The sequence below is a fragment of the Micromonas pusilla genome, assembly GCF_000151265.4.
Source record: "Micromonas pusilla CCMP1545 genomic scaffold MICPUCscaffold_1, whole genome shotgun sequence".
Lineage (NCBI taxonomy): Eukaryota > Viridiplantae > Chlorophyta > Mamiellophyceae > Mamiellales > Mamiellaceae > Micromonas > Micromonas pusilla.
This window is the reverse complement of record NW_003315882.1, coordinates 1,490,781-1,503,787: the sequence shown is the minus strand read 5'-3', so window position 1 is coordinate 1,503,787 and position 13,007 is coordinate 1,490,781. Positions and strand designations below refer to the sequence as shown.

At 68.5% G+C, this 13,007-nt stretch overlaps 7 protein-coding genes across 7 annotated transcripts in view; 3 read left to right on the top strand and 4 right to left on the bottom strand.

Annotated features, from left to right (window-relative positions):
• Positions 1-189: 189 nt before the first annotated feature.
• Positions 190-1,535, bottom strand: MICPUCDRAFT_46336 (uncharacterized protein). Its single transcript, XM_003055079.1, has 3 exons — positions 1,292-1,535; positions 653-805; positions 190-479 (listed from the first exon to the last, which is right to left on the bottom strand). The coding sequence occupies exons 1-3, from the start codon at positions 1,499-1,501 to the stop codon at positions 309-311; spliced, it is 534 nt and encodes a 177-aa protein (XP_003055125.1). The 5' UTR covers positions 1,502-1,535; the 3' UTR covers positions 190-308.
• A 349-nt stretch (positions 1,536-1,884) lies between these two features.
• On the top strand, positions 1,885-3,037 carry MICPUCDRAFT_43847 (uncharacterized protein; the record flags this gene model as incomplete). The annotated part of the gene is made up of 2 exons (XM_003055615.1): positions 1,885-2,589; positions 2,774-3,037. The coding sequence occupies 2 exons, from the start codon at positions 1,885-1,887 to the stop codon at positions 3,035-3,037; spliced, it is 969 nt and encodes a 322-aa protein (XP_003055661.1).
• A 217-nt stretch (positions 3,038-3,254) lies between these two features.
• MICPUCDRAFT_43846 (uncharacterized protein) lies at positions 3,255-4,265 on the bottom strand (the record flags this gene model as incomplete). The annotated part of the gene is made up of 1 exon (XM_003055078.1): positions 3,255-4,265. One exon carries the CDS (start codon positions 4,263-4,265, stop codon positions 3,255-3,257), a length of 1,011 nt encoding a protein of 336 aa, XP_003055124.1.
• Positions 4,266-4,855: 590 nt separating this feature from the next.
• Positions 4,856-5,536, top strand: MICPUCDRAFT_50553 (uncharacterized protein; the record flags this gene model as incomplete). Its single annotated transcript, XM_003055614.1, has 1 exon — positions 4,856-5,536. One exon carries the CDS (start codon positions 4,856-4,858, stop codon positions 5,534-5,536), a length of 681 nt encoding a protein of 226 aa, XP_003055660.1.
• A 93-nt stretch (positions 5,537-5,629) lies between these two features.
• On the bottom strand, positions 5,630-6,928 carry MICPUCDRAFT_50552 (uncharacterized protein; the record flags this gene model as incomplete). The annotated part of the gene is made up of 1 exon (XM_003055077.1): positions 5,630-6,928. One exon carries the CDS (start codon positions 6,926-6,928, stop codon positions 5,630-5,632), a length of 1,299 nt encoding a protein of 432 aa, XP_003055123.1.
• Positions 6,929-7,400: 472 nt separating this feature from the next.
• MICPUCDRAFT_50551 (response regulator receiver/WD40 domain fusion protein) lies at positions 7,401-11,696 on the bottom strand (the record flags this gene model as incomplete). The annotated part of the gene is made up of 3 exons (XM_003055076.1): positions 7,401-10,729; positions 10,872-11,465; positions 11,615-11,696. The coding sequence occupies 3 exons, from the start codon at positions 11,694-11,696 to the stop codon at positions 7,401-7,403; spliced, it is 4,005 nt and encodes a 1,334-aa protein (XP_003055122.1).
• Positions 11,697-12,193: 497 nt separating this feature from the next.
• The window catches only part of GAPDH_3 (uncharacterized protein), a 2,093-nt gene continuing 1,279 nt past the window's right edge, over positions 12,194-13,007 (top strand). The window contains exons 1-3 of the mRNA XM_003055613.1: positions 12,194-12,256; positions 12,507-12,557; positions 12,703-12,775. Coding sequence (XP_003055659.1) covers positions 12,221-12,256; positions 12,507-12,557; positions 12,703-12,775 — 160 coding nt within the window. The 5' untranslated portion in view covers positions 12,194-12,220. The remainder of the gene's footprint in view (positions 12,257-12,506; positions 12,558-12,702; positions 12,776-13,007) is intronic.

The following is a 13,007-nucleotide window of genomic DNA, read 5'->3' as shown; positions in this document are numbered from 1 at the left end:
AGGAGGATTTACGCGCGCCGTTGCGTCGGGGCGGCGGCGCGGTCGTGAAGACGTGGGAGGCGAACGCCGCGGAGGGCGACGACGCTCGGTTCGGTGATAGATAGGGTAGGATAGTAGTAGCACATCCATCGCGCGCGACGGTGGGGGATAGCGCTCGCGCGAGAGGATCGATGAAGGGTAGGCAGTCGGTCGCGAGCAATCTGATTGAGTGAATTAAAAGCCGACGCCACGCCGTCGCCGCGCCGCCGCCGCGCTCGGTCGAATCGCCGTCGCCATCGCCGTCGCTCGCCGTCGATCCGCTCGCTCGCTTACGGGGAGATGACCGCGTTGACCGCGTGCACGATGCCGTTGTCGACCTTGATGTCGTTCTTCTTGAAAGACACGCCGTTCACCGCGCCGCCGGAGACGGTGATGGAGTTGCCCGCCATCGTGGTGAGCGTCTTCCCCTCCATGTCCGCGAGCGTGAGCGCGCCCTGGACCGCGCGAAGGAAGCGACGTCGGGGGCGGGTGGCGTTGAAACGCGTCAGTCGGAGTTGAAAGGCGTCGCGGCGGCGCGGAGAGAATCGCGGGCGAAAGTCCTTAAGGATCGGCGTGCGCCGCGCGGACGCGGTCGCGCGGGTACCGGAGGAGCGCGAGGAGGACGCGCCTGGACGATGTGCGTGCCGACGATGGCCGGGATGCGCGGGTCGTTCATGAGGTCCATCTTGGAGACGCCGATCTTCTGGCAGAGGTCGCCGAACGCGTCGTCGTTCGGGCAGAAGACGGTGATCGGGCCCGGGGACGTCATCGTGCCCTCGTGGCCGCCCTGCGACGGAGGGAGGGAGGGAGGAAGGGAGGGTGGAAGAAAACGTCAGCTCAGTCTGCGATGAGCCTCGGCCGCCGCTGACACACACTGCGTCGTCAGGTCGACGCTTGATCCGAACAGCGAAACGCGCCAGCTAACGGAAGTGGGAAATGCGTTCGATGGCGCGTCCGCGGTGACGCGGACGCGCGCGCGCGGGATCCACGACGTCGGCGTTCCGCGCGTCTCGACGCGTTCGATCGCGTCGCGCGCGTTCGCGTCGACGCGTCGAGCGCGCGCGCGAGGCTCGGAACGACGCGCGACGCCGCGGCGCGGGTTCCGGGGCGCGCGATCGCGCGTCGTCGCGGAAGAAAAAACCGCGTCGATCGATCGCGATATCCGTTCCGTCAGATTCGTCTCGACGCGCACGCGCGCCGCGCGCCGTCGTCGACGCCGCGCGCGCTCTGAGAACGCGCGAGACGTTCGGGGGAGAGCGCGACGGAGGCGCACCTTGGTGACCGCCGCGGCGAAGAGGCCGTAGTTGGCGTTCTTCGCGACCATGCCGAACGCGTCGTTGGCGAAGGAGCGACCGCCCTCCTCGCCACCCTTCCCGTGCGCGACCTTCTCGGCGCGGACGACGACGGCGCCGCGGCGAGCGATCTTAGACGAAGCCTTGGGCGTGGCGACGAGGGACGCGGTCTTGGAGAGAGCGAAGGCCATTTTGTGCGTGCGTGCGTGACGTGCGTTCGACGCGCGTTGGGGTATGCCGGAACGCGCGCGGGGGGTGTCGGGTAAGGTTCCGCGCCAGCTCACCACAACGAGCAGACAACGAGGGTTCCGAGGGACGAGTGTCAGACAAGTGCTGGGTAAGTTGAAATGTGATGCCATCAAATGTTGAAACTGAGGGGTGGGTGAAAAACGTTTGGATTTGAACGCACGACTGGTTCAGTTTGAAGCGCCCTTCTTTTCGCCCTCCTCCGTTTGAGTTTTTACGAAGGTATTTGTTCCAACAGATCTCGGGGCGCGAGCGGGGGTTCGCCGCTCGCTCGCTCGCTCCGCGCGCGCCGCCCACGCCGCCGCGACCGACGGCGACGCCGCGCGCGATGAGGTTCAAGACGATGTTCAACGGGTACTCCCTCGCGTTCAGCCCGTTCTTCGAGAACAGGCTCGCGGTGACGACGTCCCAGAATTTCGGCATCATCGGAAACGGGCAGCAGTACGTCCTGGACGTCGTCCCCGGGCAAGGCTTGCGCGAGGTGGCGCGGTTCGAGACCGCGGACGGTCTCTACGACTGCTGCTGGAGCGAAGAGAACGAGAACGTCCTCGTCTCCGCGTCCGGGGACGGCAGCGTGAAGGTCTGGGACGTCGCGTCCGGGCCGCGCGCGAATCCGCTGCGATCGTTCGAAGAGCACACGCACGAGGTGTACGCGGTGTCGTGGAACCAAGTCCGACGCGACTGCTTCCTCTCCGCGTCGTGGGACGACACGGTGAAGCTGTGGAGCCTCCACGGGCCGCCGCGGAGCGAGCGGACGTTCGCGGAGCACGCGTACTGCGTCTACGCCGCGGTGTGGAGCCCGCAACACGCCGACGTTTTCGCCTCTGCATCCGGGGATTGCACCCTAAAGATCTGGGACGTCCGGCAACCGCACAGCACGCTGACGATCCCGGCGCACGAGTACGAGATCTTATCGTGCGACTGGAACAAGTACAACGACTGCGTCGTCGCGACAGGGAGCGTGGACAAGAGCGTGAAGTTGTGGGACATACGGAACCCGCGGAGGGAACTCGCGGTGATTCCCGGGCATCAGGTGCGTTCTATACACTGGTTCGCATACGACCGCGTTCGCGTGGTGAACGCCGATCCTTAAGGACTTTGCCCGGCGCATCTCTCCGCTCACCCCTCGCTTTCAATACCCGCCCTCGACGCCTTTCAACTCCAACTGACGCCTTTCAACTCCACCCCGACATTCGCTTGTATGGAACGACCCTCAGTACGCCGTGCGAAGGGTGAAGTGCTCGCCGCACGACGAGGCGATCGTGTACACGTGCTCGTACGACATGACCGTCGCGGCGTGGAACTGGAAGATCGCCGCGAGCGAGCCCCCGGGGGATTCGTGCGTGAGGAGGTGGGGGCATCACACCGAGTTCGCGGTGGGGTTGGATTGTTCCGTGCTCGTGGAAGGGTTGATCGGGAGTTGCGGGTGGGACAGCCAGGCGTGCGTGTGGCCGGCGACCGGCGACCCGGTGAGCTTTTGATTGACAGGGTACGGTGGGTTTGTAGTAATAGAACGAACGAACGAACGAACGAACGAACGCGTGCGTCGTAAGATTGTTTCGTATCAAACGCATGATTGATTCAAAGCAACGCGCGAGGGGAGACCACGCTCGCGATCCCCCCGCGAAACATCAATATATGATGTGATGTAATAGAGTTCGGATCGCCCCCGTCGTCCGTCCGTCCGTCTTCAAAAAATTAGCACCACTGGAACTTCGGCGTCTTCGGGAACTTGCACCCGGACTGCTGAATGATCGCGTTCGCGCCGTAGTTCCCCGCGCGGACGCACTCCGGAACGTCCTTCCCGCAGACGAGCTGCGACAGGAACCCGCCGACGAACGCGTCGCCCGCGCCGTTGGTGTCCACGAGATCTTCCTTCTTCAACGGAATCACCGGGTAGCGGTACAGCTTGCCCTCCTTCGCGACGATCGTGTCGTCCATGCCTTGCGTGAAGCACACGACGCGCGCGCGGTGGCCGGACGCCTTGGGGAGCTTGGAGATTTTCATCGCGATCTCCGCGACGTCTCTCGTCTCCCACCCCTCCGTCTCCGCGAAGGTCACCGCCTCGCTCTCGTTCCCGAACAGAACGTCGACGTACGGCATCGTCTCCATCATCGCGGTCTTGAACGGCGGGACCTGCATCAGGAACGGCGCGGACAGGTTCATGCAGTAGCACTTGCCCTCCTCCGCGCTGTGCTTCGCCACCTTGAGCATCGACTCCGGGGACACCGTCAGGAAGAATCCCGCGGAGTAATAGAAGCGCGCGTCCGTCACGAGCTTCCAGTTCTCCGGCTTCTCGAGGTGGTCAACCTTGTAGTTGTTCGCCGCGTTGAGCGCGGCCACGAGCGAGCGCTCGCCGTCTTTCACGAGGACGCCGCACGTCCCCGTGGGCGTCGCCTCGTCGACCATGTAGTTGGCGTTGACGCCGTCGGCGACGCACGCCTTTTTCATCTCATCCGCGAAGCCATCCTTCCCGACGCAGCCCATGTACGCGGTCGCGAACGGCACCTGGAGCATCCACTGCGCGACGCGGATGGAGTTCTGCGTCGCGCCGCCGGCGATGTACTCGACGTCGAACTGCTTGACCATGTCCTCGTACATCGGCGCGTGCGACTCCTCCGCGAGGATGGCGTTGTTCAGCGCGACGCCGTACTTGTCGAGGAACTCCTGCGGGACGACCGCGGAGATGTCCAGGAGCGGGTTGCCCATGCCTAGGAGGACGCCGGCGAGGCCGCCGGATTCGAAGGAAGCCGCCTGACGACGACGAGGGGCGAGCGGGGAGGGAGGATGGGGAGGAGGATGCGGGGAGGAGGCGTCAGTCGGCGGAAAGCGCTCGATCGTCGATCGATCGGTCGATCGCTTTTTCGTCTGCTGACGCGCGAAGTGCCGAGCGATCGAAGCGTCGGATCGGAGCCGCGGCGCGTCGCGCGACGCCGCGCGCGACGCGCGGCGCGCGCGCGGTCGAGAGACGGCGCGCGTCGGGGTCGCGCGCGCACCATTGCGATGAGAGTGTCGGTGAGGGGCGGTGCGTTCGCGCGCGTGGGAGTGGCTCGCGCGCGACGCCGCGAGCGGCGGCGCCGTGTCCGATCGCAGACGGCAGCAGCGCGCGGCGCGCGCTCTGTGGCTGACAGCGGCCGCGGCCGGCGACCGCGCGACGACGTGGCGGGAGCGCTCGGCGTCGTCTATCCATCTCCGAACCGTCGAGCGCGACGTTCTCCCCCGCGCGACCGCACGCACGCGCGACCGCGAAATCTATCCCACGCCCCGCCCGCGCTCACCACACGACGCACGCCATCACGATGCTCGCGCTGACGACCGCGCCCGTCGCGCTCGCGACGACGACGACGACGACGACGACGACGCTCCGGCGTCGCGCGACTACGATCGCGAAGAAACGTGCATCATCTCAACGCGCGCGCGCCTCCTCCGTCGCCGTCCGACGCGGATCGGCGCTCGTCGTCCGCGCGGCGTCCGAGGGCGAGGACGCAGCCCCCGATAGCCGCGCGTACCGCGAAGCGAAGGAGCCCGAGCTCGGGGGGATCATCGGCAAGGTCGTGAGCAACCTCCCGGACGGTCGCAAGGCGTCCGCGCCCGAGTCCTACGGCGCGCGACCGGCGTCCAAGACGCTCTCGGAGGGTCGCTACCGCCGCCCGCCGCCGGAGCGCGTCGGCGGCGTGACCGAGTCCGCGGTCAGAGGCGACGACTTCGAGGTCGTGGACGGGCCGTCGTTCGGGATCGGCACGCTCGTGGGCGTCCTCGTCGCGGCGGCGACGTTGGGGGGGGCGTACTTCACGGTGCAGAAGCTTCAGGAGGGGCCGGTGGCGAGGAAGGGGGGGGCGAGGATGCCCGCGTTCGACTCGGAGATCGGGAACGCGAGCAAGCCCGACGCGGCGCCCGCGGCGGCGGTCGTGGAGGCGCCCGCGGTCGTGGAGGAGGTCGCGGTCGTGGAGGCGCCCGCGGTGGAGGTGGACGCGAACTGAACCGAGCGCTGAGCCGAGGGCTCGGCGGAGGCGCGAGATCGCGGAGAAGAAGTGGTGAGAAATATTATGTACAAGACGCGACTCGAACTGGGTCTAATACGGTCTGCCGTATCCTCCCCCGCCCCTGTTATCTCTTCCGCCTCCACCACCCCCGCCCCCGCCCCCGCCGCGGTACCCACCGCCGCCGCGATAGTTGTCTCTCCCGCCGCCGCCGTACCCCCCCCGTCCTCGATCCGGGCCGCCGCCGTATCCGCCGCCGCCGCCTCCTCCGTATCCGCCGCCGCCGCCGCCTCCGTATCCGCCGCCGCCGTCGTCGTCCTTCTTCTTGCTCGCCGTCGCGATGCTCACCTGCAGCTTCTTTCCCTTGAGCTCGTACCCGTCGTAAAATCCCGGCGCGGACTGCGCGGCCATGGGATCGTCGTACGTGATCAGCGCCTCGTCCTTCGGTCGGCCGCTCTCGTCCTTGTAAATTTTCACCGCGTGAGGCCACTCGTCGGGGAAACCAAACTTTTGCCGCACGCGAGAGATGATCCCGATCCCGCCGAACAGCTCCTTGAGGTCGTCCTCCTTGACCTCGGCCGGGTCGAAGCCCTTGATGAAGATGCGGTTCGACGTGTCGTCCAGGCCGTCGTGGAGCCACCCCGCGGTCGCTTTCTGTTCCGCGTCCTTCAGCTCTTTGCTCTTGGGCTTGTTGCACTTTTTGCACGCCTTGCGCCAGGAGAAGTTGCTGTTCCCGCACGTGTCGCAGTTCCAGTCGCCGCCGGGGACAACCTTGGGGGGCTCGGGGTCCCTGAACCCGCCGCCGCCGCCGCCGCCGCCGCCGCCGTAGCTGTCCCGGCCTCCGCCGCCGCCGCCGCCTCCCCCGCCGGGGGCGTCGCCGTGCGAGTACCGACACGACGCGCCTCGGTTGCACTGCCCCTTCTGGAAGTCGAAGCACACGCCTCGTCCGCCGCCGCCGCCGCCGCCGCCGCCGCCGCCGCCGAGCCCCGGCGCGCCGCCGCCGATCCCCCACGGGTCGTTCGGGTTCGGCGCGCCGCCGCCGCCGCCGCCGCCGCCGCCCGGAGGCGGCGGCGGCGGGTAGCCCCCTCCGCTCGGGGGACCGGGGGGACCGGGCGGCGCGCCGTAGCCGCCGCCGCCGCCGCCGCCGCCGCCGCCGCCGCGACTGTCTTTCGCCATCTCCACGCGCACGCTCCGCCCGTCCACGTTCTGCCCGCTCATCGTCTGCACCGCCTGCATCGCCGCGTTCGGGTCGTCGAACGTGATGAACGCGAACCCTTTCGGGCGTCCCGTGTCGCGATCGGTGATCACCTTGCAATCCGTGATCCGACCGAGATGTCCGAACGCGCCGGCGAGCGTCTGCTCCGAGGTGTCGTAGGACATGTTCCCGACCATGATGCGGTTGCCCGACTGCGGAGAGAGGGAGGAAGGGTCGGGGGGTCAGGGCGAGGACGGAGGCGCGCGCGGATCGCCGCTGGATCAGGCCGACGACATAATAATTGTTACGCGCGGACGCTCGCGCGTCCTCGCGCGGCGACGACGACGACGACGACCGGGGCCCGAGGACGCACCATGGCGTCGAATGCGCGTCGGATCCGCCTCGCGTCTCTGTGATGCTCAAGGCGTGGGACTCCGCGCGACGATCGATCTCGAAAACGCGACGAGCGACGGCTCGCGCGCGGTGAGAGTGCAGCGCGGGCGGGGGCGATTTAGGGCGAGAACGAACTTCTTGGAGCGAGCAGACAGTCTGCTGGCAGGGAGGCGCGTCCCTTCTGTTCGCTTGTCGCGCGAATTTCGTTCAGCGAGTGGAGAGTCAGGAGTCGTTCTTTCAAAGCTTCGCTACACATATGTCAACGTCAAACGATGATTAATTCGTCACCTCCATGATCTTCACCGCGCCGCACGAGTTCGCGGCGACGAGCCGTCGCCCGTCCGGACTCCACGCCACGCTGCTGACGAACAACCCCGTCTTATCCCCGCCGCCCGCCGCGCCCGCGCCCGCGTCGCCGCCGCCGCCGCCGAGCCCGCGCTCCCCGCCGCCGAGCCCGCACCCGCCGCTGCTCGGGTTGTTGAACGCGCTGCACGTCGCGAGCGACTGCGTCGTGATCGGGCTCGGCACGGACCGCGTGTACAGGCACACCGTGTTGTCCTCGCTCCCGCACGCGATGTGTCCGTCTCGCGCGACGGACATCCCGACGAAATTTTTCTGGTTGAGGTGCCCGCGAAACGTTCGCGAGCACGCGCTCCGTTCGCTCCCGGGGTCGAATAAACCCCCGCCGGTGCCGGACGCGAACTCGTTCTTATCGCCGACCATGCCGCGCTTCACGTCCCACAGCTTCAGCGTGTTGTCCGTGGACGCGGACACGATCAGGTCGCCGCCCATCCAACGCACGTAGGACACGGCTTTCTTGTGCCCAGACAGAGTCACCAGCGGCCGCGACGTGTGCCTCAAGTCGTACGCGTAGATCTTGTAGTCCGCGCTCCCGAACGCGACGACGTTCGCGTTCACGGGAGAGAACTGCACGGAGCACACGTTCGCGCGCTGACGGATGCAAGACACGGACGTCGCCTGAGAGATGCTCCACACGCGAACGGTGCCGTCGTCGGACCCCGAGACGAGGCGCGTCGGATCCAATTGCGAATAATCCAACGACCACGCGCGCTTCCTGTGCTCGTTAAACTCGCTCGTGAGGACGCCTCTGTCCGCGTCCCACAGGTGCACGCTGCCGTCGTAGTCCGCGCTCGCGAGTCCGTGCTTGATGTACGGGTTCCACGCCAGCGACGAGAGCTTCGAGTTCGTCTTGATCTCGGACACCGGGCAGTGCACCGCGGCGCCGAGCTCCGTCACGACGGCGACTTCGAACACCCGCAACCGCTTGGAGATGCCGCCGGTGGCGATGTACTCGCCGTCGCGGTCCCACCCCGTGCTGCACACCATCTCCCCGAACGAGTGCACGTGCCCGATGGACACGTCCGCGACGACGTTTAAGGTTGTCCGTCGGACGCACCGCGCGAGGTCCGCGCCGAACCCGTCCATGGCGCCGGCGAGCGCGATCCCCGCGTCTCGCGCCGCCTCCGCGCCCGCCGCGCGCTTGAGCTCGATCGCGGTGCTGTGCGCGCTCGCGTTCGCGAGCGCGGTGAACGAGCTGCCGGTGACGACCACGCTGGGTTCGAGCGACGCCGCTTTCGTGGCGTTGGCGTACTTGCGCGCGATCGGCGCGATGGCGCGCGCGCACGCGTCGAAAAAGTCTTCCTCCAACGCGTTGAACGCCTCGTCGTCGAGCTCGCTCGCGGGCTTGAGCCCGGCGCCGACCGCCTTCGCGGCGGACGCGGACGCGTCCAGCGCGGTGAGATCGTTCGCGCTGAACGACCGCCCGTTCCCTAGCGCGCGATCGGCGCCCGCGACCGTCGTCAACGCCGTGGTCGCCGTCGCCATCGCGGGGGGACCCGCGCCCCCGTCCTCCGCGTCCATGCTCGAGCGACCGCTCCCGCCGCCGCCGAGCTCGAGGGCGTCTCCGCTGCCGTCGTTGCTGCCGCGTCGCGGCCGCCTCGACGCGGCCGCGTTCGCGCCGGGGAAGCCCAGCGTCGAGGAGGAACCCAAACCCAAACCCAAGCCGCCTCTCGGGAGGTCGAACGACACGCCGCGCCGCTCGCTCGGTCCCGGTCCCTCGAAGCTCGGCTGTCGAGACAGGACGTTGGCGCCGACGCCGTCGACGCTGTTTTGCCGCGACGGGCGGCCGTCGCCAGAGTTCCTTCTTCCCCCTCCGCCGCCGACGGAGAGCGTTCCCATCCCTCGCCTCCCGACCGCAGCCTGCGCGTCCGCGGGGCCGACGAGCTGCCGAAGCGCGTGCGCGAGGAGCGCGGACCGGACCCTGTGTCCCTGCGCCTCGCGCACGCGCGCCTCGCGGTGTCGCCGCAAAAAATCCGCCAACGCGATGAGCTCCGCGCGTCGCCTCTCCACCGCCGCGCCCATCTCTCGCGTCGTCGCCCACCCCGAAGCAGCGGCAGCAGCATCCTCGATCTCGGACGCGTACTTCGTCAGGAGCGCCGCGACTTGCGACGCGGTCGGTCGGTTCCCCGGCACGGGCTGCAGCAGCTGCCGCGCGATGGCGCTCTCCGTGGGGTCCCTCGCGAGCTCCGCCGCGCCGTCGCCGTCGGGTCGAAGCACGGCGCGCAACAGCTTGCCGACGTCGCCGACCGCGCTCGCGGCGACGTCGGGCCAGCACAGCTCGACCATGAGGACGCCGAGGGCGAAACACTCGCTCGAGGCGGACGGCCGCCAGCCGCCGAACGCCTCGCCTTCCGCGCCGAAAGCCGCGGCGGTCTTCTCCTCGGGGGAGACGTACAGAGACTCGTTCGCGTCGCCGCCCGCGCCCGCGGCGAAGCCCCCGCATGGGGACGGCACGCGCATCTCTCCGCCGATCTCGTCGTCGTCGCTGTCCATCATCTCGTCGTACTCGTCGTCCGCGTCGACGACGTCGTCCTCGTCCTCGTCGGGGTTCATCATCCCGGCCCCCGGCTCGCGCTCGTCGCCGTCCCTTCGCGCGTTGGACGTCGCCCACGCCCGCCGCGCTTTCCTCCTTGCGCCGCGGACGGCGGCGGCGCCCGCCGAGCACGGGTTCGTCCGCGGCGGCGTGGTCGGCCGCGGCGGCGCGATCCCGACCTCGCCCTGCGGCGATATCGTCAGCGCGCTCGGGCGCATCGCGCCGAGGAGCATCCCGCGGTCGTGGTGCGACGCCAGCAGCGACGCGGCGCGTCCGAGCACGTGCAACGCGTCTCTTCGCTCGACGAGGCCCAACCCGTCTCTGTTCGCGAGGTCGATCCACTCGCGTAACGTACGACGACCGTCCGTTAGGTTACGCATCGGCGGCACCGGGACCAGACGCTTCGCGACGCCGGTCATCTCGTCCGTGACGACGAGCGGGTCGTGGGTCGCCGTCGCGCGCGCCGGCGCCGCTCTCCCGTCCGCCGCCGCCGCCGCCGCCGTCGCCGCGTCTTCTTCCTCGTCTGGCACCTCGTGCACGGCGTCCATCTTCGCGTCAGGGTCCCTCGCGTTTGTTCCCCCCCCCGCCGCCGCGAACGGGCACGTCCCTCCCCGGACTTTCGCGCGCTTCCCGACGCGGCCGCCGCGCGCGTGGTGGCCCATCGGGCATCCGCCGTCGCTCGCGCTCGAGCCCGCCGCGCCCGGGAACGTCACTGAGGGTCGTTCCATACAAGCGATTGTCGGGATGGAGTTCAAAGGCGTCAGGTGGAGTTGAAAGGCGTCGATGGCGGGGATTGAAACCGAGGGGTGGACGGAGAGATGCGCCGGGAAAAGTCCTTAAGGATCGGCGTTCACCACGCCAACGCGGTCGTATGGGGACCAGTGTGTAGAACGCGCCTGAGCCGAAATCCGTCCCGCCCTCCCATCCCCCCGACGTGTTCGCGTACTCCATCGCGTAAAACTCCGCCGCCGCGTCGCCTCGCCGCGCCTCGTCGTCGTCGCTCTCGCCATCGCTGCTGTACTCCTCCGTCTCCGGCACGGGCAGCATCCCAGCCTCGAGGTCGACGCCGCCGCGCAGTTCCTCCATCGCCGCGGCTTCGAACTCGCGTTCCTCGTCCACCTCGCGGCCGTTCTCGAACCTCGGCACCATCTGGTACCGCTGCTTCCGTCGCCACACGTGCGCCCACATGTGCTTCACCGCCTTATTCGTCACCGGTTTGATGATGTAATCCTCCGCGCCCAAGCGGATGCAGTTCATGACCATGTCCGCGTGCTCGTTGGACGACATCATCACCACGGGCATTTCCGCGTAGAGGGGGTTATTCCGCACGAAGTGCAGGAGCGTGGGCCCGTCGACGTCCGGCATCATGACGTCCGTGAGGAGGAGGTTGAACTGCGTGCCGCGCTCGAGGAGCGCCATGGCCTCGCGGCCGGAGCTCGCGGTCGTGACTGTCGCGTCGGGGAAGAAGGTGGGGGGGACGCGGCGTCGTTAATCGACGGAGAGACGACGACGACGACATCTCGCGACGCGTCGACGTCAGCAAGCATGGAGAAAAGATACGCCGCGCCGGCCGCCGCCGCGTTCGCGCGCGTCGCACCTTGGTACTGGCATCTGCGCAAGAGCCCGGCGTCGTCCACGAGGAGGACGTGCACCGTGGAGCTGTGCGTCGTCGCCGCCATCGCGCCGCGCCGCGGCCTCCGCCGGCGACGGGCGACGACGTCACTCGACTCGTCCGCGCGTCGCTCGCGGCGCGGCGCGGAAGACGGTCGCTCGCGCCGCGCCGGCGCGTCCCTTTCCTCCGCGCGGCGAACGAACGCCGAGCGCCGTCGCCGTCGCCGCGCGCTGCCGACCCCGCTCGCTCGAAGGTGCGGCGCGTCTCCCCGCGCGCTCGCTCCGGTGTGTCGTGGCGTCGTCGCGCGCGAGATTCCTGCTTTCTTTTTCCGACTGGGAGATCGAGCGACGTGTCACCGGTCAGCGTGCCTTTTTTTCCCCGACCGATCCGCGGTCGACCCGCGTACGCGTACTCGTGACTGTTTGCGTGTACGAACCTCGCCGGGCGTACTCGAACACGTCAAAAAATCTCGCGCTGGACGACAACTGGCACCGCTCGCTCTAAGCGTGCGTTCCCCGGCGTTCACGCGAAGCGATCGCGCGCGCGCGCTGCATTCCTCACGCACGAACCCACGTTCCGCCGTTCATCACAATGGCCGCTTTCGCTGCTACCACCCCCTCCCTGAAGGTGCGTCCCGATTCTTCTCCGTCGCGGACGTCGCGAGCGGCGCGGCGCGTCGCCCGCGCGCGAATCCGTCGCGTCGTCTCGGGCGTCGTTACTCACTCGCTCCGGGATAGGGCTTCCTCCTCTATCCGATCGACGTCCGCGACGCGCGTCGGATGCGGCGCGCGCGCGCGCGCCGCGACGCGCGCACGACCCGCGCCGCGCCGCGAACGCGATCTGACGCGTCTCCCCCACCCCCCGTCGCTCTCCCCAGGTCGAGTACCGCGGTTCCACCGCGGGCCTCAAGCGCGGCAATACCGTCAAGGTGCGTGTTTATCCGAGTCCTTCCCTCCGCGACGCTCTCTCGCACATGGAGGATTTCCCGCGACGCCCTCCTCCGCTCGGACGACGCGCCGCGTCGCTCGCGAACGTCCTCTGACGCGCCATCCCCCGTCGCGTCGCGTCCGCAGGCCGCCGCCGTCAACACCACCACCGAGGCGAAGGCTAAGATCAAGGTCGCGATCAACGGTTTCGGCCGCATCGGTGCGTCCCCGCCCGCGCTCCGGAACTAACGCGCGGCCGCGCGAAGGGAAAAAAAAAACCACCTCGTCTCATCTTGTCGCCGTCGATCGATCGATCGATCGGTCGATCGCAGGAGACGAGACGAGACTGCTTTCCATACGACCCCGTTCGCGTGGTGAACGCCATTCCTTAAGGACTCCATCTCCGCCCTCTTCTCTCGCGACGCCGTCGCTGACGCCCCCCCCCCCCCCCC